The following is a 22,591-nucleotide window of genomic DNA, read 5'->3' on the forward strand; positions in this document are numbered from 1 at the left end:
TAATATCATATCTGTGTCTGATTTACTTCACTTAGTATGATAATCTCTAGGTTCACCCATGTTGCTGCAAAGGGCATTATTTCATTCTTTTTTATGGCCGAGTAATATTCCAAGGTGTGTGTGTGTGTGTGTGTGTGTGTGTGTGTGTGTGTGTTGTCTTCTTTATCCACCTGTCTTTGGACGTTTAGGTTGTTTCCATGTCTTGGCTATTGTAAATAGTGCTGCTGTCAACACTGAGGTGAGAGTATCTTTTCGAATTCGAGTTTTCTCCAGATGTATGGGTTTGCTGGATCATACGGTAAGTCCATTTTCAGCTGTTTAAAGAATCTGCATAACGTTTTCCATAGTGGCTGCACCAAATTACATTCCCACCAATAGCGGAGGAGGATTCCCTTTTCTTCACACCCTCTCCAGCATTTCTTGTTCGTGGACTTTTTAATGATGGCCTCTCAGAAGGTGTTCTTGTCCCCCCAGCTCCAAACAGCACCGGCCCCTCTATTCTTCCCCCCATCCCTTTATTCTCCTTCCACAGGTTTCTTCTTTCTCCTGACTCAATACAGCAGTGCTTCCTGAGTGCTCACTGCCACTTGCAGTGTGAGAAAGGCTTTTATTTAATCTTTGCAACAACCCTGTGAAGTAGGAATAACTACTCCCAAGTTTATACGTGAAGACACTGATACTTCAGTAAAGTGAGTTACCCAAAAGGCAGAGAGATGATTTGAACGTAGGTGAGTCTGACTCTAGAGCCTTTACTTTTAAAAAAAAAAATTAATGTCTTTAATTCCACAAGAAATGCGTGAATATATTTTTCTTGTTAAAAACAGAACGAAACCAAAACCCAAATGAAAACTGTTAGCATGAAGGCTAACGTCCCCTTCCAGCATCCTCCCCATTGTAGATTTTTCCTCCTGTATATGGCTTGGTGTGCGCCCTTCCAGATAATTTTCTACTCATTTGCATACACAGGTATGGCTGCCTTTTAAGTGTTGTTTGGTGGCGTTGAGTTTTCTTGCAGTATTTAATTTGTTTCCCTGAATACAGTTCATTTAGGAAATGCTCAGATCTTTTCTTTGCTTACTAGTGTTTGAAATGCTATGGAGAGTCTTTTCTATCCTTTGAAGGTGACTAATGAATTAAAAAAATATCATTATGGACACATAGATTTCAATATATTTGATGTGTTCCGTTGTTCTTTTTGATCCTCAAACAGTCCCATCTTTGGCCAAGCTGACTCTTGACTCCTGTAGTCAAAGTCTTTACTCTTTTCTATTTTGTTCATATTTTTCTTGTATACATTTATTTTTATTGAAGCATAGTCAGTTTACAATGTTGTGTCAATTTCTGGTGCACAGCATAATGCTTCAGTCATTCACATAATCGTTTCCATATTCTTTTTCACCATAAGTTACTACAAGATATTGAATATAGTCCCTGTGCTATACAATATGAACTTGCTTATCTATTTTGTGTATATTAGTCAGTATCTGCAAATCTCAAATCCCAATTTATCCCTTCCCACCCTTCTGGCAAAGGTTGTTTTCTGTGTCTGTGAGTCTTGTTTCTGTTTTGTAAATAAGTTCTTTTGTCTTTTTTTTTTTTTTTAAGATTCCACATAGAAGTGATATCATATGGTATTTTTCTTTAAAGGCTTTACTCTTGTCCATGTCTCCCCGTTAGAATTCTGGTCAGCTGGCATCCTCACTGTCCCCAGGGATAGCTCGGTCCCCTGGTCCAGCTGAAGCGGGGGCGGAGGGGAGGGGTGCTGGCTGGCCTCAGAGCGTTCCTGAACTAGAACTCCTGCGGCAAGGGTGTATCCTGCATTCCGAGTGTGACCAGGGTAACACATCTCCTGCTTCTGCAAACTCCAGAAGGGCTCTGCCCACCGCCGACTCCCACTGCACCGTGAGTCCCCAGCCTGGAGCCCAGACCTCAGCTGCTCCAGGCTTGCCTGGGATGTTCTGGGATCATTAAGGGTGCAATGTTGGAAACATTCCAACCTAGGTTTCAATCTTGCTCCTCTAACTCACTAGGCAAGGATCTTTGGCAAGTTACCTAATCTCCCTGAGACTCAGTCTTCTCATCTGTCAAGTGGGGTAGTGACAGTTCTTACTCAAAGCAGTGATGGATAATGTGGGTCAAGTGTTGAGTACCATGTCTGGCACATTGGGCTTTGCAAATCACACAGGCCCGGGTGCCAGGCAGGTGGTCCTTTAGGAAGCATTTTATTGTTTTTTACTATTGCACTATAAAATGATATCTCAGGTAAGTTTCTTCTCTTTTTAAATTTTATTTTTTATTGAAGTGTAGTTAATTTACAATGTTAGTGTCAGGTGAACAACAAAGTGATTCAGTTATATGTATACATGCAGATAGATATATTTTTCAGATTCTTCTACATTATATATGTTATTAGAAGAAATTGAATATAGTTCCCTGCGCTATAGAGTAGGTCTTTGTTGTTTATCTATTTTATATATAATAATGTGCATCGGAAGCATTTTAGACCTCCTTGGAGTCGGAGACACACTTGCTGACATATGCAAGCTCTGTGTGTATAATGCTCAGTCAGCTTGTGCACCCCCCGCCCCCATCACACTCCTGAGCTGCACGCCCACCGGCACTACCTCCCGACACCCTCTCCTTCGCTTCTTTGTTCCCTAAGAGCTCGTTTCCAGCCCAGCCATCCAAGTAAAGAGAGGAGCTTCTCATCTGGGTGAGGAGAGCTTCCACCTCTCTGTTTCCTGCAGGTGATGAACAGAGGGAGTCTGCAGGCTGCGCTGGGGCTCCCTGTGGGTCAGGTTCTAGAATGTTCCCTGTGAGGACTCACCTCTGCCTGTCTCTGGTTTCTCTGTCACAGGCCACGCCAAGACCGAGAGTTGGAGACCTGCGTGAGATGTCTCCCTTTGGCTGTGGGCACTGGGCCATCTGTGTGGGAAATGGCTGTGTTGTCCCTCTGGCTCCGTTCAAGTCAGGACAGGTTCTCTGTTTCAGCACCAGGGCTGAGGTGGAGAGTGTAAACAGTTGCACAATTATGTGCTTGTTCTCACTTCAGCGCCTGGCACAGCAGGCAGTCAGTGCCCGCTGGCTGAATGCATCAGGCTTCAGCCATGTTGCACCAATGGTGATTCTCGGCTAGCAGTGCTTTCAAGGACAGACTGTTGACCTTTATTCCATTAGAGTTTGGGGCTCAGCTCCAACCAACCCACTGTATTTGGGAAGCCTCCCATCACGGGTCCAGTCTCCTGTGTATTAGTAGTTTTAGAGGGACAACAAGAGGAAGAAAAAGCTATTTCCTTCAATCAGTTGACAACTGGCTGCACAACGTAAGGGAAGGAGGGTGGGCCTTCTCAGCGGCTCCTTCTGTGGCGCCTTCAGGCTGTCACTGGCTTTGGGATAGCTTCCTCAAAAGACAGTATATATGAATCAGAAATCCAGCTACCAGGGTCTTCACTCCTCCATCCAGGATCTTTACCAGCTGAAAGTGATCAGTCAGAATCCACAACCAGTCTGGTCAGGTCCTGCCTCCCCGTCCCAAGGTCCAGGAAGCTCCACTCATCTCCCACCCTCCCCAGTGGCCTGGCTTCTCGGCACCCCTTGGAGCCAGCCAGCCTAGGTCCTCTCCCATGGAGGATGCTGGGTGTGTCCTCAGCGGCTCTGTTTCCTAGGAAACAGGAAGTTGAGACCACTTGCCAGTGGTGGCCTTGTCTGGGATTGTCCTGACAACTGGCAGGTGAGCTGGAGGAATCCTTCTGTGTGAACTTTCTGGCTGAGGACATTTGTTGTCGACTCGGGGTGGATAGGGAGGAGGGTATTGGCCTGGTTTCCCCGGGCCAGAGATTTGGGGGTGAGACTGGAGGCTGCTTCGTGTTCTGGGTTCTACCTGGGCTATACTGCTGCAGAGGGAGGGGCTTCAGCCGAAGCTGAGGGGAGAGCTCGGGAAACCACGGCCACAGGCAGGGGGCACACTCTGGGTTCACCATGCACTGTTCACAGGTGCAGCCCCATTTCAGCCCTGAACCCCAGACTGCCATGTGCAGCTGCTACCCGGTGCCTCCTGGATGTGTAGCCGGCCACCTCCAACATCGCACTGCCACATCCAAATTCTAGGCTTCCCTCCCCAAATCTGCTCTTCCCACCCTCAGCCTCAACCCATCCAAGGCCGCCACCCACCTTACCCCTTGGCTGGGGAGCCTAGGAGGGGCTGCAGTACAGCTGTAAAGAGCAGAGACCCTCCAAATTCACAGCTGGGGTTGGAATCCTGCTTCTGCCACTGAGTAGCTGTGTTTCAGGACAGCAAACTTGAAGACTGTGAAGGTGTGGGGGGAGAAGCTGCACCCCAGTCACGACATAAAAATGTTCCTGAGCTGGTACATAGACCCATGGACCTTGAGCATCCCTGCCTGGGTGCTCTCTGGAGCCTTAGGAGGCCTGTCATGGTCCTGGGTTGGTCCAGACTCCCCTTGACAACCTGCGAGGGCACCAGGAGCTGCCTTTAGGGTGAATATTAGAGGTCAAGGATCCTCGAGGTCAGAGCTGGCCAGGCCCCCAGAGGTCCTCCAGTCAAGTCTTCCTTCTACACCAGAGAAGACATGACCTATCCAAAGATCCTTAGTGGATGAGAAGCAAATCTGAGCGTTGAGCTGAAACTTCCTGACTCCCAGTGGGTGGGTCCCCAGGAGCCCACGTTTGCATCCTTTCTGGTGATTCTCCCCTCTGGCTGTGCAGCCTGGTCATCCCTGCCCCAAGCATACCTCCCTATGTAGGAGAGTAGGGGTCACCCGAAAGGGGGCCTTACCTGACTGCAGTGGGCCTTCCCGTATCTCAGGTAAGTGACGAAGTGCTCACAGTTCTTGCATATAAGACAATACTCTCTGTCCTCACCAATCTTCTCATAGGCAGACTTGAGGATCTTGTGCAGGGGCCATGGGCTGCACTGCTGGTCCAAGTAGTTGTTGATGCGATAGCGGCAGCTCCCTACCACGTTCTCCAGGCACTCCAGCTTCACCACCGCCCTGCAGCTCAGACTGGAGGAGAGGCTGGAGGAGCTAGCCCCGGAGAATCCACCTGGGATGGGAGACAACCTTCATCAGGAACTGCAGGGGAGAGGGAGGTCGGGAGAGAGGAGGGGCAGGACAGGAAAGAAGGACAAAGGGACTCCACTACTGAGCTTTGGGTGTTTATCGGTCACAAATGTGATTGGAGGATTCATAGTTTTTGCTCTTTTTTTACTCAACAAGCTGTAACTAACTAGCTTTTCAAGCCAGTGAACGTCCTGAGTGTCACAGCTGTCGGTGCATTCCATTACATGAAGATACACCATCTATTTGACCAATCTCTCTTAACTTTCTTCCTTTATTTATTTAAATTTAATATTCTTAAATCATTTTAAAAGGTTGCTTTCAATATATAGTTATTACAAAACATTGGCGATATTCCCCGTGTTGCACACTACATCCTTGAGCGTCTCTTATACCCAATGGTATGTACCTCGCACTCCCCCATCCCCAGATTGCCCCCACCCCCGCCACTGGTAACCACTGGTTTGTTCTCTGTATCTGTGAGTCTGCATCTTTTTTGTGATATTCACTAGCTGGTTGTATTTTTCAGATTTCACACATAAGTGACATCACACAGTACTTCTCTTTCTCTGTCTGACTTATTTCACTTAGCATAAAGCCCTCCAAGCCCACCCATGTTGCTGCAAATGGCACTATTTCATTCTTTTTTATGGATGAGTAGTATTCCATTGTATATATTTATATACACCACATCTTCTGTATCCAGTCGTGTGTTGATGGACACTCAGGTTGCTTCCATATCTTGGCAACTGTAAATAATGCTGCTGTGAACACTGAGTTGTGTGGAAAAAGGGAGTCCTCGTACACTGTTGGTGGGAACGTAATTTGGTGTAGTCACTGTGGAAAGTCTTACGAAGGTTTCTGACAAAACGAAAAACACAATCACCATATGGTGCAGCAATTCCACTCCTAGATACATAGCCAAGAAACCAAAAGCACTATTTCAAAGAGATACATGCTCCAATCCCCTGTAATTGAGCATTTGGGTTGCTGAAAAACGTAACCGTTCAAAAGAATGATAATAAGTCATATTTGTTATTTGTCATCTTTGTGCACTTGTATATTTCAGAAAGAGCTTGAATTTGTTTTAGTACCCACTGTGTTTCAGACACTATGCTGTGCTGTTGTTCATCTGTTGCCCAATTCAATCTCCTTTTTAGCTGTCAAGGTAAATATTTTTATCTGCATTGTACAATCAATATTGGACCCAGAGAGACATTATCAGGCTTTTCTGTGCTGTGAAGAGACTTAGAACCAAAATGTGTAACAGCCTGTCTCAGGCTTCAAATGGCAGGTTCCTTCCACTACACTGAACTGAAACTCAGGGAATCCTTCTCTCCTAGGACTTGGTGCAATTCTGGGCACATAGAGAGGGTCACAGAGGAGCTCGTAGTGGATGGAGTCCAAATTCCACTCTATGGTGAGTCCAGGTTTAATTTTGTAGACAGAGGGTCTCATCTGGGCACACGAATTAAGCATGCTTCTTTTATGGTTCAAAACTGAAGTCTGATGCTTGTACTCAGAATCCATCCCCTTAAGGAAAACTGTCTACACCCTGGAGGTTTGGCACTAAAAGGACCCCCTGTCCTCACTGTCATGCTTTCTCTAAGTGTCATCTGGATTTAGTGAGCCTGGCTTAGTCTTTACCATGAATTCAGACATTTTAAAAAACTGCCTTGGAGTTTTTTACATGACCGCTTGGAGAAAACTGATAAGATGCAAATATGTTACTCTAATGGTGAGGACAGTGATCTTTATCCAGTGACAATGCCAACGTTTGGCGGAGAGCATAACATCAGAGTTTAGGGCGCCATTGCTCTGTAGGACACGAAGCCTTGTGTATCTAATGTGGCATCTTATTCCAGCATTTCCCCCTCTTTCATTGACTATACCTACATCTGTTTCCTGCATTGTCCTTTTTACTGGCTTTGTCCTCCTGCTGCTTCTGTTATCAAGGAGTTAAATAAATCCTTCATGTGTAATCACTATGCATCATTTGTATGAGTTGTCTTTTGGATCTGTAAACCTGTGGGAGCTGCTTCTGTTGGGAGGTAAGTAAATACTATCAAGACAGCTCGTTCTGGGAAATCACGGGAGTACAAAGGACACATCACAAAGAGAACCTTCTTCTCTGTGAGCTCGTAGACCTTCAGAAACATTGCTGGTTGAGGTCATATCGGACTCTGCATCCTGGGGGAGCTGGCATGAGCTGGGGACCCAGGATGCTGAGTAGCCCAGCTGCATTGGGTTGTTTATTTTTTTCTTATTGAGTCGTATGAGCTGCTTATATATTTTGGAGATCAAGCCTTTGTCGATTTCACTTGCAAAAATTTTCTCCCATTCCGTAGGTTTTCTTCTTGTTTTATTTCTGATTTCCTTTGCTCTGCAGAAGCTTGTAAGTTTCATTAGGTCCCATTTGTTTATTCTTGCTTTTATTTCTTCTAGGAGAAAATTTTTGAAATGTATGTCAGATAATGTTTTGCCTATGTTTTCCTCTAGGAGGTTTATTGTATCTTGTCTTATGTTTAAGTCTTTAATCCATTTTGAGTTGATTTTTGTATATGGTGTAAGGGTGTGTTCTAGCTTCATTGTGTTACATGCTGCTGTCCAGTTTTCCCAACACCATTTGCTGAAGAGGATAATATTTTGGCTATATTTTCTTCTAGGCGGTTTATTGTGTCTTGTCTTATGTTTAAGTCTTTGATCCATTTTGAATTGATTTTTGTGTATGGTGTAAGGGTGTGTTCTAGCTTCATTGCTTTACATGCTACTGCCCAGTTTTCCCAACACTATTTGCTGAAGAGACTGTCTTTATTCCATTGTATATTCTTGCCTCCTTTGTCAAAGATTAGTTGACCAAAAGTTGGTGGGTTCATTTCTGGGTTCATTGGTCTGTATGTGTGTTTTTGTACCAATACCATACTGTCTTGATGACTGTAGCTGTATAGTATTGTCTGAAGTCTGGGAGAGTTATTCCTCCAGTTTCTTTCTTTCTCTTCAGTAAATCTTTGGCAATTCTAGGTCTTTTCTGGTTCCATATAAATTTTATTATGATTTGTTCTAGTTCTGTGAAATATGTCCTGGGTAATTGAATAGGGATTGCATTAAATCTGTAGATTGCCTTGGGCAGTGTGACCATTTTAACAATATTGATTCTTCCAATTCAAGAGCATGGGATATCTTTCTACTTTTTAAAGTCTTCTTTAATTTCCTTCATCAATGGTTTATGTTTTCCATGTGTAAGTCTTTCACCTCCTTGGTTAGATTTATTCCTAGGTATTTTATTACTTTGGGTGCTATTTTAAAGGGGATTGTTTCTTTACATTCTTTTTCTGTTGATTCATCGTTAGTGTAAAGAAATGCAACTGATTTTTGAATGTTAATCTTGTAACCTGCTACCTTGTTCAATTCTTCGATGAGCTCTAGTAGTTTTTGTGTGGACCTTTTAGGGTTTTCTATATATAGTAACATGTCATTGGCATATACTGACACTTTTACCTCTTCTTTTCCAACTTGGATCCCTTTTATTTCTCTCTCTTGCCTGATTCCCTGCCACACACTATAGGGAACAAGTCTATTGCTAGAGAACTAGTTGCAATCTCTTGGTAGACTTGGAATAAAGCTGTTTGTTCCCATGGGTGGCACGTAGGTGAGTGCAGCCCACTTGTTAGTTGCCTAGCCAACAGCCATCTCCTCCCTAGCCGAGCACACACCACTGTCTCTCACCTCCTCCCAGACTCACAACCTGCCTGCTCCTCGGGCAGCAGGAGCCCATCCATAGTTCCAACTGTGAGTGGTCTGAGCCCCCCAAGGAGACCCCTTTCTCTTTGGACACTACCGGTGTCAGAGAGGAAGTGACACACAGTTCTGCCCAGTGACGAGTGGGAGCAAGATTTCACTCCAGGAAAAAAGGAGACAACTCATGAGGAACCTCTTCCTTTAGTGCCTCTGCACATACCAGGTGAAAACATGCCACTCGAGGGTGCTACAGCCATAGTGGGCCAGGTAGGTGTGACTGGAGACTCAGGAGCAGCATGATGGAAAAGCCTGGGTCCCTGGTGGCTTTGATGAGCTGCTGAACTCAATCTGAGTCACCTGCCTCCCGTCTTCCTGTTATGGAGACAGTGAATGTCCAGGCTGTCAAAACCCTGGACATTTAGTGAAATTCTACTCCTTTGCAGACAAATGCATCCTGAGGGGAACAATGAGCTCCTGGGCCCCACAGGCTCCAAGGTGCTCACCTTCTGAAGGCTTTCCCCATCCAGTGCACGACCCCTTCTGGCCTGCCCTGGGGCTTCTAACCCCTAATTTTCTGAAGATGTTACAAGTGAATGGCCAAGGAGGTGCACTGCGGGTTGGCACCTCTGGGCTTCTAAATGTCCCGCTTCCTGGAGTAGGACCCGCTGCTCAGGTTCTTGTTGGAAGACACCTTGGGCTTCTCAAGCAGGGAAGGCCTTCCTCCTACTCTGCCTGCTCCCAGCTGCCTTTAAAGCCCCCGTGATTTCATGTTTTGAGGTAGGTAACCATTGACCTTTCCATTTAGAGGAAATCTTTAGTCTCCCTTAAAAAAGTGTTTAGTGATAGTAGCTTTTAAATAGCGTCAGAAAGAAAATGAAAGTGAAATTCTTAAATTGGACATAAAACCAGATGCAAGAGCAGTGGTGCCCCAGACACCGCCTTGGCTTCCAGGTGGCTTCGATGAGTCCCCTGACACCTCCCATCACTGGCCCTGTGGAGAGGGCAGCTCCCCTTAAAGGCTTCAGCCCGGGTCCCAGAGCCTGTCTCTAGAAGGCTTTCATGGGAAAATATATTTGTTGTTCAAAAGTGCCTTTTCCTGCAGGACTGTGGGGTTTGTGGGCAGAGGGAGCCTCCTGTGTGCATCCGTCAGGCACAGTGAGGGCAGGGACCTGTGTGGGGGAGGATGTGTGGGTGCTCTGGGAGCTGTGGGGAAGGAGCTGGGGTGTGGGCCGATGGGGGTCCCTGGGGTGGGGAAGGGGGTGCATCCCACCTCATCTGCCTCAGCCGCTGGCTGGACTTTGGTGACCCCTCTTTCCCCCATGGTTCTTGTCCTGCCTTCTATAGTGCCCCCAAATATCAGCATTCTGACTCTGAAATCTCCCCTCCCAGGAGCCCCAGATTTTCTGAATGAGAGAAGTTGCAGTGGGGAGCAGGCTCATTTCACAGTGTGTAGCTGGAAAGAAACCAGCCAGACCCCTAGCATTCCCGAAAACCAACCGATTCCGGGAAGCCGTGTCTCCGATTCCACAGGAAGGGAGGACACGCAGCCGTGTTCTGTGCTGCTCTGTGCCTGCATCCTGCCCCATTTCCTGATCTAGGCAGGGAGTCAGCTGATGTTCTCCCTTCCACTGGCTGCTGTTGACAGTGCCCTGGCCGTGGCCTTAGACACTGGGGGATGGAGCCAGTAGCCCCCTCATGCTCTCCAGATGATGACCATCTCTGGCCTCCGCGCTGGCAGATGGGGTGCCCTGGGCTGAGAGAGCAGAGGGGCTGGGCAGGAGTCCTGGTCCCGCTGAGCCTCCAGCCCTCCCGCTGGCACAGTTCTGTTGCTGCCCTTCCAAGCCAGGCCCTTCTCTGCATGCTGGAGATGCAGGGAGGACGGATAAGGACACAGGATCCCGCCCGACTGGAGCGCCAAGTCCAGAGGGGGTGCAGACAGCACTGGGAGTTGCAGCAGGACATGACCGTGGGGGCAGAGCGGGAGGTCCCGGGAGGGCTGGGGACCCAGGGGGTGGCAGCTGGCCAGGCTGGGGCCTTCAGGGCAGCGTCTCAGAGGAGAGATGTCCACTGGGGGAGGAGAGGAAGACTGGGTGTGGGGCAGGTGTTCGGGGTCAGAGAGACCCAGATGTGCAGAGGAGCAGAGGCCAGAGCGAGCTCTTGGGGAGGGAAAGGACAAGTCATCCAGTCAGCCTGGGGGTGGGGGGAGGGAGAGGCAGGGCAGGCGGGGGTAGGGGACGGAGGGCAGGTCAGGAAGGGCCTGCGGGCTGCACAAAGGGTGTACCCTGTGCTCTGAGGTCAGGGGAAGTCTTGCCAGACACGCCCTTTGGGCAGGCCACCGTGGGTCTTGGGGAGGCTGGCTGTGAAGTGGCAGGGGCAGGAGGCAGAGGAGGTGTGGGGGTGACAGAGGCAAGGCTGGGGCTGCGCTGGGCCAGGTCAGTACCCGGGAGATGGAGGAGGCAGTGAATTCAGGAGACAGCTCAGGGGCAGGCTTGTTGTGGGATACTGACATGAGAAATAGGGGAAGGGCAGCCAGCCTCTGCTCTCAGATTGGATGGTCCTGGGGTGAGAGATGGAGGAGGTTTATCATTCCCTGAAGTCAGGCACAGAGAGGCAGAAAATTAAAAAAAATTCTCCAGTTGCAAAGCTGGGGGCTCTGGGGAGGCAGGAAGGAGGTGCAGAAGGTCAGGGAGGCGGGACGGTGTCGGGGTCTGGAGAGAAGCACAGAGCTCCAGCTCCACCACCTCCCATTCTTGGGCGAGTCCCTCCATCTCTCTGATTCTCAGTTTCCCAGCTCAGCGTTGGGGTGAGGCTCCCTTCCCCGTGGGGCTGGGGGTGGGGATTGCTGTTACCGTAGGAAAAGTGCCAACGGAGGCCTGTGTGTGTGTGGCAGCCGCCACCCCGAGGAAGCTGGGTAGCCCCGGCAGAGCCCCTTCCAAGGCTCAGGTCCCATTAGGATGCTGTCAGTTGGTCCACGTCTCTCCAAGGGCAGGCGTCACAAGCTGCAGGGAACAGGGTCTGGGGAGGAAGGATGCCTGGTGTGGCCCAGGACAACCAGGGCAGGAGGCGTGTAGAGGACCTGAGAGTCAGTCTTGGGCAGAGAAGGTCAAATTCAGCTGCCCGACTTTGCTGGAGGAAGGGTCTGGGGCTGCCAGCCTCGGCAAAGGGGATTTACAGGTGGGCTCTCACGTCAACACACTCAGGAGCACGTGCACAAGGCACCTGAACACACACAACTGCATCCTCAGTGTGTGTGTGCGTGCACCCAGCACACACACAACACACAACACACAAATACTTACAGATACACACACAACACTCACACATACACCCAACACACACAGGCACGTGCATGATGCACACACACACACACACGTATGCATAACACTCTGGACAAATCTCCACTCTCCCGTTCCACAAGGTCATTTTCCCCAGGCTTCCAGCTCCCCATTGTGGGGGAACCTCTAAACGTGACAGCAAGCTGGGGACCCATCAGGGGCCAGGAGCCCTCCCCCTGCCCAAGCTCTCACCACGTGATGAACATCTATCAGGGGGTCCCAAGGCTGAGCTGCAGCCCCCCAGCTGGGGTCCTGCTGTTGCCCGGAAGGCTGTCTACACTACCTCAGGTTTTTCTGTTGCAGTTTTGTGAAGAACCCAAGCCTGGAGACCTGATTGAGGTTTCCCGCAATTTGTACCAGCACTGGGCCATCTACGTGGGAGGTGGCTATGTAATCCATCTGGTTCCTACAGGTAAGGGCTGTTGATCTCATTTGCAAACTATTTCTTAGCATAATTAGAACAATTGAAAGAGAGAGCTCAGTTGGTTGCTTGCTCCCTGAACAGAGCTTGAGCAGACGGGAGATTCAGGTCCCATTAAGTAATCGCCGTGGGGTCCCCAGGTCCTGCAGAAGCAGGGAAGGAGGTTCCCGAGCTCCCCCAGTGCAGCTGGGCTACTCAGCATCCTGGGTCCCCAGCTCATGCCAGCTCCCCCAGGATGCAGAGTCCGATATGACTTCAACCAGCAATGTTTCTGAAGGTCTACGAGCTCACAGAGAAGAAGGTTCTCTTTGTGATGTGTCCTTTGTACTCCCGTGATTTCCCAGAACGAGCTGTCTTGATAGTATTTACTTACCTCCCAACAGAAGCAGCTCCCACAGGTTTACAGATCCAAAAGACAACTCATACAAATGATGCATAGTGATTACACATGAAGGATTTATTTAACTCCTTGATAACAGAAGCAGCAGGAGGACAAAGCCAGTAAAAAGGACAATGCAGGAAACAGATGTAGGTATAGTCAATGAAAGAGGGGGAAATGCTGGAATAAGATGCCACATTAGATACACAAGGCTTCGTGTCCTACAGAGCAATGGCGCCCTAAACTCTGATGTTATGCTCTCCGCCAAACGTTGGCATTGTCACTGGATAAAGATCACTGTCCTCACCATTAGAGTAACATATTTGCATCTTATCAGTTTTCTCCAAGCGGTCATGTAAAAAACTCCAAGGCAGTTTTTTAAAATGTCTGAATTCATGGTAAAGACTAAGCCAGGCTCACTAAATCCAGATGACACTTAGAGAAAGCATGACAGTGAGGACAGGGGGTCCTTTTAGTGCCAAACCTCCAGGGTGTAGACAGTTTTCCTTAAGGGGATGGATTCTGAGTACAAGCATCAGACTTCAGTTTTGAACCATAAAAGAAGCATGCTTAATTCGTGTGCCCAGATGAGACCCTCTGTCTACAAAATTAAACCTGGACTCACCATAGAGTGGAATTTGGACTCCATCCACTACGAGCTCCTCTGTGACCCTCTCTATGTGCCCAGAATTGCACCAAGTCCTAGGAGAGAAGGATTCCCTGAGTTTCAGTTCAGTGTAGTGGAAGGAACCTGCCATTTGAAGCCTGAGACAGGCTGTTACACATTTTGGTTCTAAGTCTCTTCACAGCACAGAAAAGCCTGATAATGTCTCTCTGGGTCCAATATTGATTGTACAATGCAGATAAAAATATTTACCTTGACAGCTAAAAAGGAGATTGAATTGGGCAACAGATGAACAACAGCACAGCATAGTGTCTGAAACACAGTGGGTACTAAAACAAATTCAAGCTCTTTCTGAAATATACAAGTGCACAAAGATGACAAATAACAAATATGACTTATTATCATTCTTTTGAACGGTTACGTTTTTCAGCAACCCAAATGCTCAGTTACAGGGGATTGGAGCATGTATCTCTTTGAAATAGTGCTTTTGGTTTCTTGGCTATGTATCTAGGAGTGGAATTGCTGCACCATATGGTGATTGTGTTTTTCGTTTTGTCAGAAACCTTCGTAAGACTTTCCACAGTGACTACACCAAATTACGTTCCCACCAACAGTGTACGAGGACTCCCTTTTTCCACACAACTCAGTGTTCACAGCAGCATTATTTACAGTTGCCAAGATATGGAAGCAACCTGAGTGTCCATCAACACACGACTGGATACAGAAGATGTGGTGTATATAAATATATACAATGGAATACTACTCATCCATAAAAAAGAATGAAATAGTGCCATTTGCAGCAACATGGGTGGGCTTGGAGGGCTTTATGCTAAGTGAAATAAGTCAGACAGAGAAAGAGAAGTACTGTGTGATGTCACTTATGTGTGAAATCTGAAAAATACAACCAGCTAGTGAATATCACAAAAAAGATGCAGACTCACAGATACAGAGAACAAACCAGTGGTTACCAGTGGCGGGGGTGGGGGCAGTCTGGGGATGGGGGAGTGCGAGGTACATACCATTGGGTATAAGAGACGCTCAAGGATGTAGTGTACAACACGGGGAATATCGCCAATGTTTTGTAATAACTATATATTGAAAGCAACCTTTTAAAATGATTTAAGAATATTAAATTTAAATAAATAAAGGAAGAAAGTTAAGAGAGATTGGTCAAATAGATGGTGTATCTTCATGTAATGGAATGCACCGACAGCTGTGACACTCAGGACGTTCATTGGCTTGAAAAGCTAGTTAGTTACAGCTTGTTGAGTAAAAAAAGAGCAAAAACTATGAATCCTCCAATCACATTTGTGACCGATAAACACCCAAAGCTCAGTAGTGGAGTCCCTTTGTCCTTCTTTCCTGTCCTGCCCCTCCTCTCTCCCGACCTCCCTCTCCCCTGCAGTTCCTGATGAAGGTTGTCTCCCATCCCAGGTGGATTCTCCGGGGCTAGCTCCTCCAGCCTCTCCTCCAGTCTGAGCTGCAGGGCGGTGGTGAAGCTGGAGTGCCTGGAGAACGTGGTAGGGAGCTGCCGCTATCGCATCAACAACTACTTGGACCAGCAGTGCAGCCCATGGCCCCTGCACAAGATCCTCAAGTCTGCCTATGAGAAGATTGGTGAGGACAGAGAGTATTGTCTTATATGCAAGAACTGTGAGCACTTCGTCACTTACCTGAGATACGGGAAGGCCCACTGCAGTCAGGTAAGGCCCCCTTTCGGGTGACCCCTACTCTCCTACATAGGGAGGTATGCTTGGGGCAGGGATGACCAGGCTGCACAGCCAGAGGGGAGAATCACCAGAAAGGATGCAAACGTGGGCTCCTGGGGACCCACCCACTGGGAGTCAGGAAGTTTCAGCTCAACGCTCAGATTTGCTTCTCATCCACTAAGGATCTTTGGATAGGTCATGTCTTCTCTGGTGTAGAAGGAAGACTTGACTGGAGGACCTCTGGGGGCCTGGCCAGCTCTGACCTCGAGGATCCTTGACCTCTAATATTCACCCTAAAGGCAGCTCCTGGTGCCCTCGCAGGTTGTCAAGGGGAGTCTGGACCAACCCAGGACCATGACAGGCCTCCTAAGGCTCCAGAGAGCACCCAGGCAGGGATGCTCAAGGTCCATGGGTCTATGTACCAGCTCAGGAACATTTTTATGTCGTGACTGGGGTGCAGCTTCTCCCCCCACACCTTCACAGTCTTCAAGTTTGCTGTCCTGAAACACAGCTACTCAGTGGCAGAAGCAGGATTCCAACCCCAGCTGTGAATTTGGAGGGTCTCTGCTCTTTACAGCTGTACTGCAGCCCCTCCTAGGCTCCCCAGCCAAGGGGTAAGGTGGGTGGCGGCCTTGGATGGGTTGAGGCTGAGGGTGGGAAGAGCAGATTTGGGGAGGGAAGCCTAGAATTTGGATGTGGCAGTGCGATGTTGGAGGTGGCCGGCTACACATCCAGGAGGCACCGGGTAGCAGCTGCACATGGCAGTCTGGGGTTCAGGGCTGAAATGGGGCTGCACCTGTGAACAGTGCATGGTGAACCCAGAGTGTGCCCCCTGCCTGTGGCCGTGGTTTCCCGAGCTCTCCCCTCAGCTTCGGCTGAAGCCCCTCCCTCTGCAGCAGTATAGCCCAGGTAGAACCCAGAACACGAAGCAGCCTCCAGTCTCACCCCCAAATCTCTGGCCCGGGGAAACCAGGCCAATACCCTCCTCCCTATCCACCCCGAGTCGACAACAAATGTCCTCAGCCAGAAAGTTCACACAGAAGGATTCCTCCAGCTCACCTGCCAGTTGTCAGGACAATCCCAGATAAGGCCACCACTGGCAAGTGGTCTCAACCTCCTGTTTCCTAGGAAACAGAGCCGCTGAGGACACACCCAGCATCCTCCATGGGAGAGGACCTAGGCTGGCTGGCTCCAAGGGGTGCCGAGAAGCCAGGCCACTGGGGAGGGTGGGAGATGAGTGGAGCTTCCTGGACCTTGGGACGGGGAGGCAGGACCTGACCAGACTGGTTGTGGATTCTGACTGATCACTTTCAGCTGGTAAAGATCCTGGATGGAGGAGTGAAGACCCTGGTAGCTGGATTTCTGATTCATATATACTGTCTTTTGAGGAAGCTATCCCAAAGCCAGTGACAGCCTGAAGGCGCCACAGAAGGAGCCGCTGAGAAGGCCCACCCTCCTTCCCTTACGTTGTGCAGCCAGTTGTCAACTGATTGAAGGAAATAGCTTTTTCTTCCTCTTGTTGTCCCTCTAAAACTACTAATACACAGGAGACTGGACCCGTGATGGGAGGCTTCCCAAATACAGTGGGTTGGTTGGAGCTGAGCCCCAAACTCTAATGGAATAAAGGTCAACAGTCTGTCCTTGAAAGCACTGCTAGCCGAGAATCACCATTGGTGCAACATGGCTGAAGCCTGATGCATTCAGCCAGCGGGCACTGACTGCCTGCTGTGCTAGGCGCTGAAGTGAGAACAAGCACATAATTGTGCAACTGTTTACACTCTCCACCTCAGCCCTGGTGCTGAAACAGAGAACCTGTCCTGACTTGAACGGAGCCAGAGGGACAACACAGCCATTTCCCACACAGATGGCCCAGTGCCCACAGCCAAAGGGAGACATCTCACGCAGGTCTCCAACTCTCGGTCTTGGCGTGGCCTGTGACAGAGAAACCAGAGACAGGCAGAGGTGAGTCCTCACAGGGAACATTCTAGAACCTGACCCACAGGGAGCCCCAGCGCAGCCTGCAGACTCCCTCTGTTCATCACCTGCAGGAAACAGAGAGGTGGAAGCTCTCCTCACCCAGATGAGAAGCTCCTCTCTTTACTTGGATGGCTGGGCTGGAAACGAGCTCTTAGGGAACAAAGAAGCGAAGGAGAGGGTGTCGGGAGGTAGTGCCGGTGGGCGTGCAGCTCAGGAGTGTGATGGGGGCGGGGGGTGCACAAGCTGACTGAGCATTATACACACAGAGCTTGCATATGTCAGCAAGTGTGTCTCCGACTCCAAGGAGGTCTAAAATGCTTCCGATGCACATTATTATATATAAAATAGATAAACAACAAAGACCTACTCTATAGCGCAGGGAACTATATTCAATTTCTTCTAATAACATATATAATGTAGAAGAATCTGAAAAATATATCTATCTGCATGTATACATATAACTGAATCACTTTGTTGTTCACCTGACACTAACATTGTAAATTAACTACACTTCAATAAAAAATAAAATTTAAAAAGAGAAGAAAATTACCTGAGATATCATTTTATAGTGCAATAGTAAAAAACAATAAAATGCTTCCTAAAGGACCACCTGCCTGGCACCCGGGCCTGTGTGATTTGCAAAGCCCAATGTGCCAGACATGGTACTCAACACTTGACCCACATTATCCATCACTGCTTTGAGTAAGAACTGTCACTACCCCACTTGACAGATGAGAAGACTGAGTCTCAGGGAGATTAGGTAACTTGCCAAAGATCCTTGCCTAGTGAGTTAGAGGAGCAAGATTGAAACCTAGGTTGGAATGTTTCCAACATTGCACCCTTAATGATCCCAGAACATCCCAGGCAAGCCTGGAGCAGCTGAGGTCTGGGCTCCAGGCTGGGGACTCACGGCGCAGTGGGAGTCGGCGGTGGGCAGAGCCCTTCTGGAGTTTGCAGAAGCAGGAGATGTGTTACCTTGGTCACACTCGGAATGCAGGATACACCCTTGCCGCAGGAGTTCTAGTTCAGGAACGCTCTGAGGCCAGCCAGCACCCCTCCCCTCCGCCCCCGCCTCAGCTGGACCAGGGGACTGAGCTATCCCTGGGGACAGTGAGGATGCCAGCTGACCAGAATTCTAACGGGGAGACATGGACAAGAGTAAAGCCTTTAAAGAAAAATACCATATGATATCACTTCTATGTGGAATCTTAAAAAAAAAAAAAAAGACAAAAGAACTTATTTACAAAACAGAAACAAGACTCACAGACACAGAAAACAACCTTTGCCAGAAGGGTGGGAAGGGATAAATTGGGATCTGAGATTTGCAGATACTGACTAATATACACAAAATAGATAAGCAAGTTCATACTGTATAGCACAGGGACTATATTCAATATCTTGTAGTAACTTATGGTGAAAAAGAATATGGAAACGATTATGTGAATGACTGAAGCATTATGCTGTGCACCAGAAATTGACACAACATTGTAAACTGACTATGCTTCAATAAAAATAAATGTATACAAGAAAAATATGAACAAAATAGAAAAGAGTAAAGACTTTGACTACAGGAGTCAAGAGTCAGCTTGGCCAAAGATGGGACTGTTTGAGGATCAAAAAGAACAACGGAACACATCAAATATATTGAAATCTATGTGTCCATAATGATATTTTTTTAATTCATTAGTCACCTTCAAAGGATAGAAAAGACTCTCCATAGCATTTCAAACACTAGTAAGCAAAGAAAAGATCTGAGCATTTCCTAAATGAACTGTATTCAGGGAAACAAATTAAATACTGCAAGAAAACTCAACGCCACCAAACAACACTTAAAAGGCAGCCATACCTGTGTATGCAAATGAGTAGAAAATTATCTGGAAGGGCGCACACCAAGCCATATACAGGAGGAAAAATCTACAATGGGGAGGATGCTGGAAGGGGACGTTAGCCTTCATGCTAACAGTTTTCATTTGGGTTTTGGTTTCGTTCTGTTTTTAACAAGAAAAATATATTCACGCATTTCTTGTGGAATTAAAGACATTAATTTTTTTTTTTTAAAGTAAAGGCTCTAGAGTCAGACTCACCTACGTTCAAATCATCTCTCTGCCTCTTGGGTAACTCACTTTACCGAAGTATCAGTGTCTTCACGTATAAACTTGGGAGTAGTTATTCCTACTTCACAGGGTTGTTGCAAAGATTAAATAAAAGCCTTTCTCACACTGCAAGCGGCAGTGAGCACTCAGGAAGCACTGCTGTATTGAGTCAGGAGAAAGAAGAAACCTGTGGAAGGAGAATAAAGGGATGGGGGGAAGAATAGAGGGGCCGGTGCTGTTTGGAGCTGGGGGGACAAGAACACCTTCTGAGAGGCCATCATTAAAAAGTCCACGAACAAGAAATGCTGGAGAGGGTGTGAAGAAAAGGGAATCCTCCTCCGCTATTGGTGGGAATGTAATTTGGTGCAGCCACTATGGAAAACGTTATGCAGATTCTTTAAACAGCTGAAAATGGACTTACCGTATGATCCAGCAAACCCATACATCTGGAGAAAACTCGAATTCGAAAAGATACTCTCACCTCAGTGTTGACAGCAGCACTATTTACAATAGCCAAGACATGGAAACAGCCTAAACGTCCAAAGACAGATGGATAAAGAAGACAATACACACACACACACACACACACACACACACACACACACACACACACACCTTGGAATATTACTCGGCCATAAAAAAGAATGAAATAATGCCCTTTGCAGCAACATGGGTGAACCTAGAGATTATCATACTAAGTGAAGTAAATCAGACACAGATATGATATTATGATGTAATATTACTTATATATGAAATCTTAAAAAACACACAATGAATTTATTTACAAAACAGAATTTATTCACAGACATAGAAGACAAAGTTACAGTTTGCAAAGGGGAAAGGAGGTGGGAGGGATAAATTGGGAGTTTGGGATTACCAGATACAAGCCACTATATGCTGAATAGATAAACAGATGGGTCCTACTGTACAGCACAGAGAACTACATCCAATACCTTGTAATAACCTATAGTGAAAAAGAATATGTATATATAATGTATAGCTGAATTACTATGCTGTACACAAGAAATTAACACAACACTGTAAATTAACTACACTTCAATAAAATATTATATAATGTTTATATAAATACTCTACAATATTTATATAAATAATATGGAATTATGTAAAATTACGTTATATTACATATTATTTATATAAATATTTATATAAATAAACATATTTTTATATAATATATAATATACTGTATTATATACATATTTATATAATATTTACATAAATGCCTATTATGTAATATTATTAACAAAATAAATATATAATATAACATTAAAATATTTTTTAAATGTATCATGGATTAGCAAGCCTAATCAATGATTTCTAAAAAATAAAATTTTAAGAAAAATTGCCTTCTGATAGCCCCCGCCACTGCCCACTGCTGTGAACCATTTTCCTGATTCCAATGACCGAGGACAGGGTGGCTAAGGAGGTGGGCCTGGGCAGCGGGCAAAGGCTGTCCTCCCTGAGCCCACCCTTCCTTACCCCTCAGGACAGCCCAGGGGACCCCACGCCACCCCAGCCACACCCTCGGGCCTCAGGTTGTACCCACACCCTCTGGGCCAGAGCTGCAGACCAACAAAGAAACCCCGCATAATCACCACCAACAGCGCTCTTTTCAAAATAAAAATAACTGCTTTCTGGGAATTTACTGAGGCCATCCTTCTATCAAGATGGTGTCAGAAGCCACTCATGAAAGACTGTGTATTGTATGATTCCACTTATATGAAATACGCAAAGCAGGCAAATTTATAAGGACAGAAAGTAAATTAGTGATTGTCTAAGGTGAGAGTGCAGGGAAATGGGGAGTGACTGCTCATGGGCACCAGGTTTCTTTTTGGAGTGGTAAAATTGCTCTAAAATTAGATTGTGGTGGTTTGTCACACAACTTTATAAATATACTAAAAACCATTGAATTATATACTTTAAATGGGTGAATTTTATGCTATATCAATTATATCACAATAAAACTAAGATTTAAGAAAAAACAAAAACAAAAAGATGGTGCCTGCGTGTTGCTGCCTGGATGTCCAGCCTTTAGAACTTCAAGGGTTTGGTTTTTCCTCTGACGCTGCCTGGGAAAAAAATATTTAGAAACATGAGTCAGAGCTCACGTGAAAACTGCTCTGTCTCTAAGCAGGACCAGCGGACATGCCTGGTGGACAAGCAGGTCTGGAAGACGAGGCAGCAGAGCTTCAGATACAGGTTCAGAAGGAGCTACTGGTGGCTGAGGTCAGGGGCACCATCAACACTCCCCAAGTCTCAGGGCAGAGAGCAGAGAGAAGGAGGGAAACAAGCCAAGCCAGGTGGTGGGGGCAAGGCAGGATGGAGATGCAAAGCCACAGTAGAGGAGTTTCACTGAGGAGGAGGAGCTCCAAGGAGCCCCGAAAGCTCGAACTGTTTTCCCCCAACCTGAAAGACACAGCAGGTCATCAGAGACCCACTCCCCATGTTGCAGAAAAATGTGTTACCGCTCCGTGTTACAGCTCAGGTGTGACAGAAACCTAGATCTAAGCAAGAGACCAAGTAGTACTCCGAAAGTTGGAGAACTCAGTTTATCATGCCAGTAGGCCCGGAAAGGTTAACACTCCAAGCTCTGGAACCCAACCGCAGCTTTACACAGGCTGCCAGTTATACGGTGCCAGTTTACACTTTGCAACATCATATGCAAATAAGGTATAACAAAAGTTAACTAATTAGCAACAAGCTTTGTAGAAATGGACCACTCAGGAGGGAGAGAAATAACCAATCAGGAGTGCGCTCCATGCAAACGAAGTCCTACAAATGGACCAATCAGGAGTTAGCTTAGGGAAGCAATAGACTTTTAAGGGTAAGTTCCACTTTCCTAGAAGTTAGCCGTTTCAGAGGCAAAAGTGAGATAGAGGCGCTGGGCCAGGGAGCCGGGTGGTACTGGCAGGAGAGTAGTGGCCCTGCCTGGGGGTCCTGCCAGTCTTTTTTTTAATGGGGCTTCCCACCTCACCCAGACTCTGCAAACAGAAGGAGCCTGCTCGGCCACAGGTATGGCTGAGGACCACTCCCCTTTCTCCCTCTGGCCCACAGTTCAGATACACATTCTACACCAAATGGACCCCCCAAACCCATGACTGCCGGGAGTGGAGGGGCTGTTTTTTCGGCACCAGCGTGCTACCCCACCCAGAACCTCAGATAAGTGTCTCACATATGACACCCACCTGTGGGCTGTAAGATCCTGGGAAGCTGGGCAG

The 22,591-nt window shown here is 47.2% G+C and overlaps 2 protein-coding genes across 11 annotated transcripts; one reads left to right on the top strand and one right to left on the bottom strand.

Moving 5' to 3' along the window:
• Positions 1-1,732: 1,732 nt before the first annotated feature.
• On the bottom strand, positions 1,733-13,024 carry LOC140698805 (phospholipase A and acyltransferase 4-like). 6 transcript variants are annotated; one of them, XR_012076774.1, is made up of 4 exons: positions 12,344-12,477; positions 11,666-11,904; positions 4,796-5,064; positions 1,734-3,475 (listed from the first exon to the last, which is right to left on the bottom strand). XR_012076774.1 is itself a non-coding variant. In XM_072970164.1 (3 exons), the coding sequence occupies exons 1-3, from the start codon at positions 13,007-13,009 to the stop codon at positions 3,380-3,382; spliced, it is 429 nt and encodes a 142-aa protein (XP_072826265.1). In that variant the 5' UTR covers positions 13,010-13,024; the 3' UTR covers positions 1,733-3,379. The 6 variants fall into 6 exon arrangements, 2 of the variants coding, with proteins under 2 accessions (XP_072826265.1, XP_072826266.1); XR_012076773.1 differs by having other exon boundaries at positions 11,666-11,848; positions 12,344-12,466; XR_012076771.1 differs by having other exon boundaries at positions 1,735-3,475; positions 11,666-11,831; positions 12,344-12,470.
• On the top strand, positions 7,066-20,178 carry LOC107035209 (phospholipase A and acyltransferase 4-like). Of its 5 annotated transcripts, XR_012076769.1 has the most exons (5): positions 11,055-11,248; positions 12,455-12,563; positions 14,136-14,305; positions 15,011-15,279; positions 16,600-20,178. XR_012076769.1 is itself a non-coding variant. In XM_072970162.1 (4 exons), the coding sequence occupies exons 1-4, from the start codon at positions 9,048-9,050 to the stop codon at positions 16,693-16,695; spliced, it is 510 nt and encodes a 169-aa protein (XP_072826263.1). In that variant the 5' UTR covers positions 7,176-9,047; the 3' UTR covers positions 16,696-20,178. The 5 variants fall into 5 exon arrangements, 2 of the variants coding, with proteins under 2 accessions (XP_072826264.1, XP_072826263.1); XR_012076770.1 differs by lacking the exons at positions 11,055-11,248; positions 14,136-14,305 and adding an exon at positions 7,092-7,129; XM_072970162.1 differs by lacking the exons at positions 11,055-11,248; positions 14,136-14,305 and adding an exon at positions 7,176-9,083.
• The last annotated feature ends 2,413 nt before the right edge of the window (positions 20,179-22,591 follow it).

The sequence above is a fragment of the Vicugna pacos genome, chromosome 10 (assembly GCF_048564905.1).
Source record: "Vicugna pacos chromosome 10, VicPac4, whole genome shotgun sequence".
NCBI lineage: Eukaryota > Metazoa > Chordata > Mammalia > Artiodactyla > Camelidae > Vicugna > Vicugna pacos.

What these genes read in the sequence shown, in the direction of transcription:
- LOC107035209 (XM_072970162.1), top strand. Translation starts at nt 9,048, where the DNA reads ATGCCACTCGAGGGTGCTACAGCCATAGTGGGCCAG. An exon ending in CTACAGCCATAGTGGGCCAG is followed by an intron (nt 9,084 to 12,454) that starts GTAGGTGTGACT and finishes TTTCTGTTGCAG; the next exon opens with TTTTGTGAAGAACCCAAGCC. An exon ending in GGAAGGCCCACTGCAGTCAG is followed by an intron (nt 15,280 to 16,599) that starts GTAAGGCCCCCT and finishes GATCACTTTCAG; the next exon opens with CTGGTAAAGATCCTGGATGG.
- LOC140698805 (XM_072970164.1), bottom strand. Translation starts at nt 13,009, where the DNA reads ATGCATCATTTGTATGAGTTGTCTTTTGGATCTGTAAACCTGTGGGAG. An exon ending in GGAGCTGCTTCTGTTGGGAG is followed by an intron (nt 5,065 to 12,945) that starts GTAAGTAAATAC and finishes CTCCCATCCCAG; the next exon opens with GTGGATTCTCCGGGGCTAGC. An exon ending in GGAAGGCCCACTGCAGTCAG is followed by an intron (nt 3,476 to 4,795) that starts GTAAGGCCCCCT and finishes GATCACTTTCAG; the next exon opens with CTGGTAAAGATCCTGGATGG.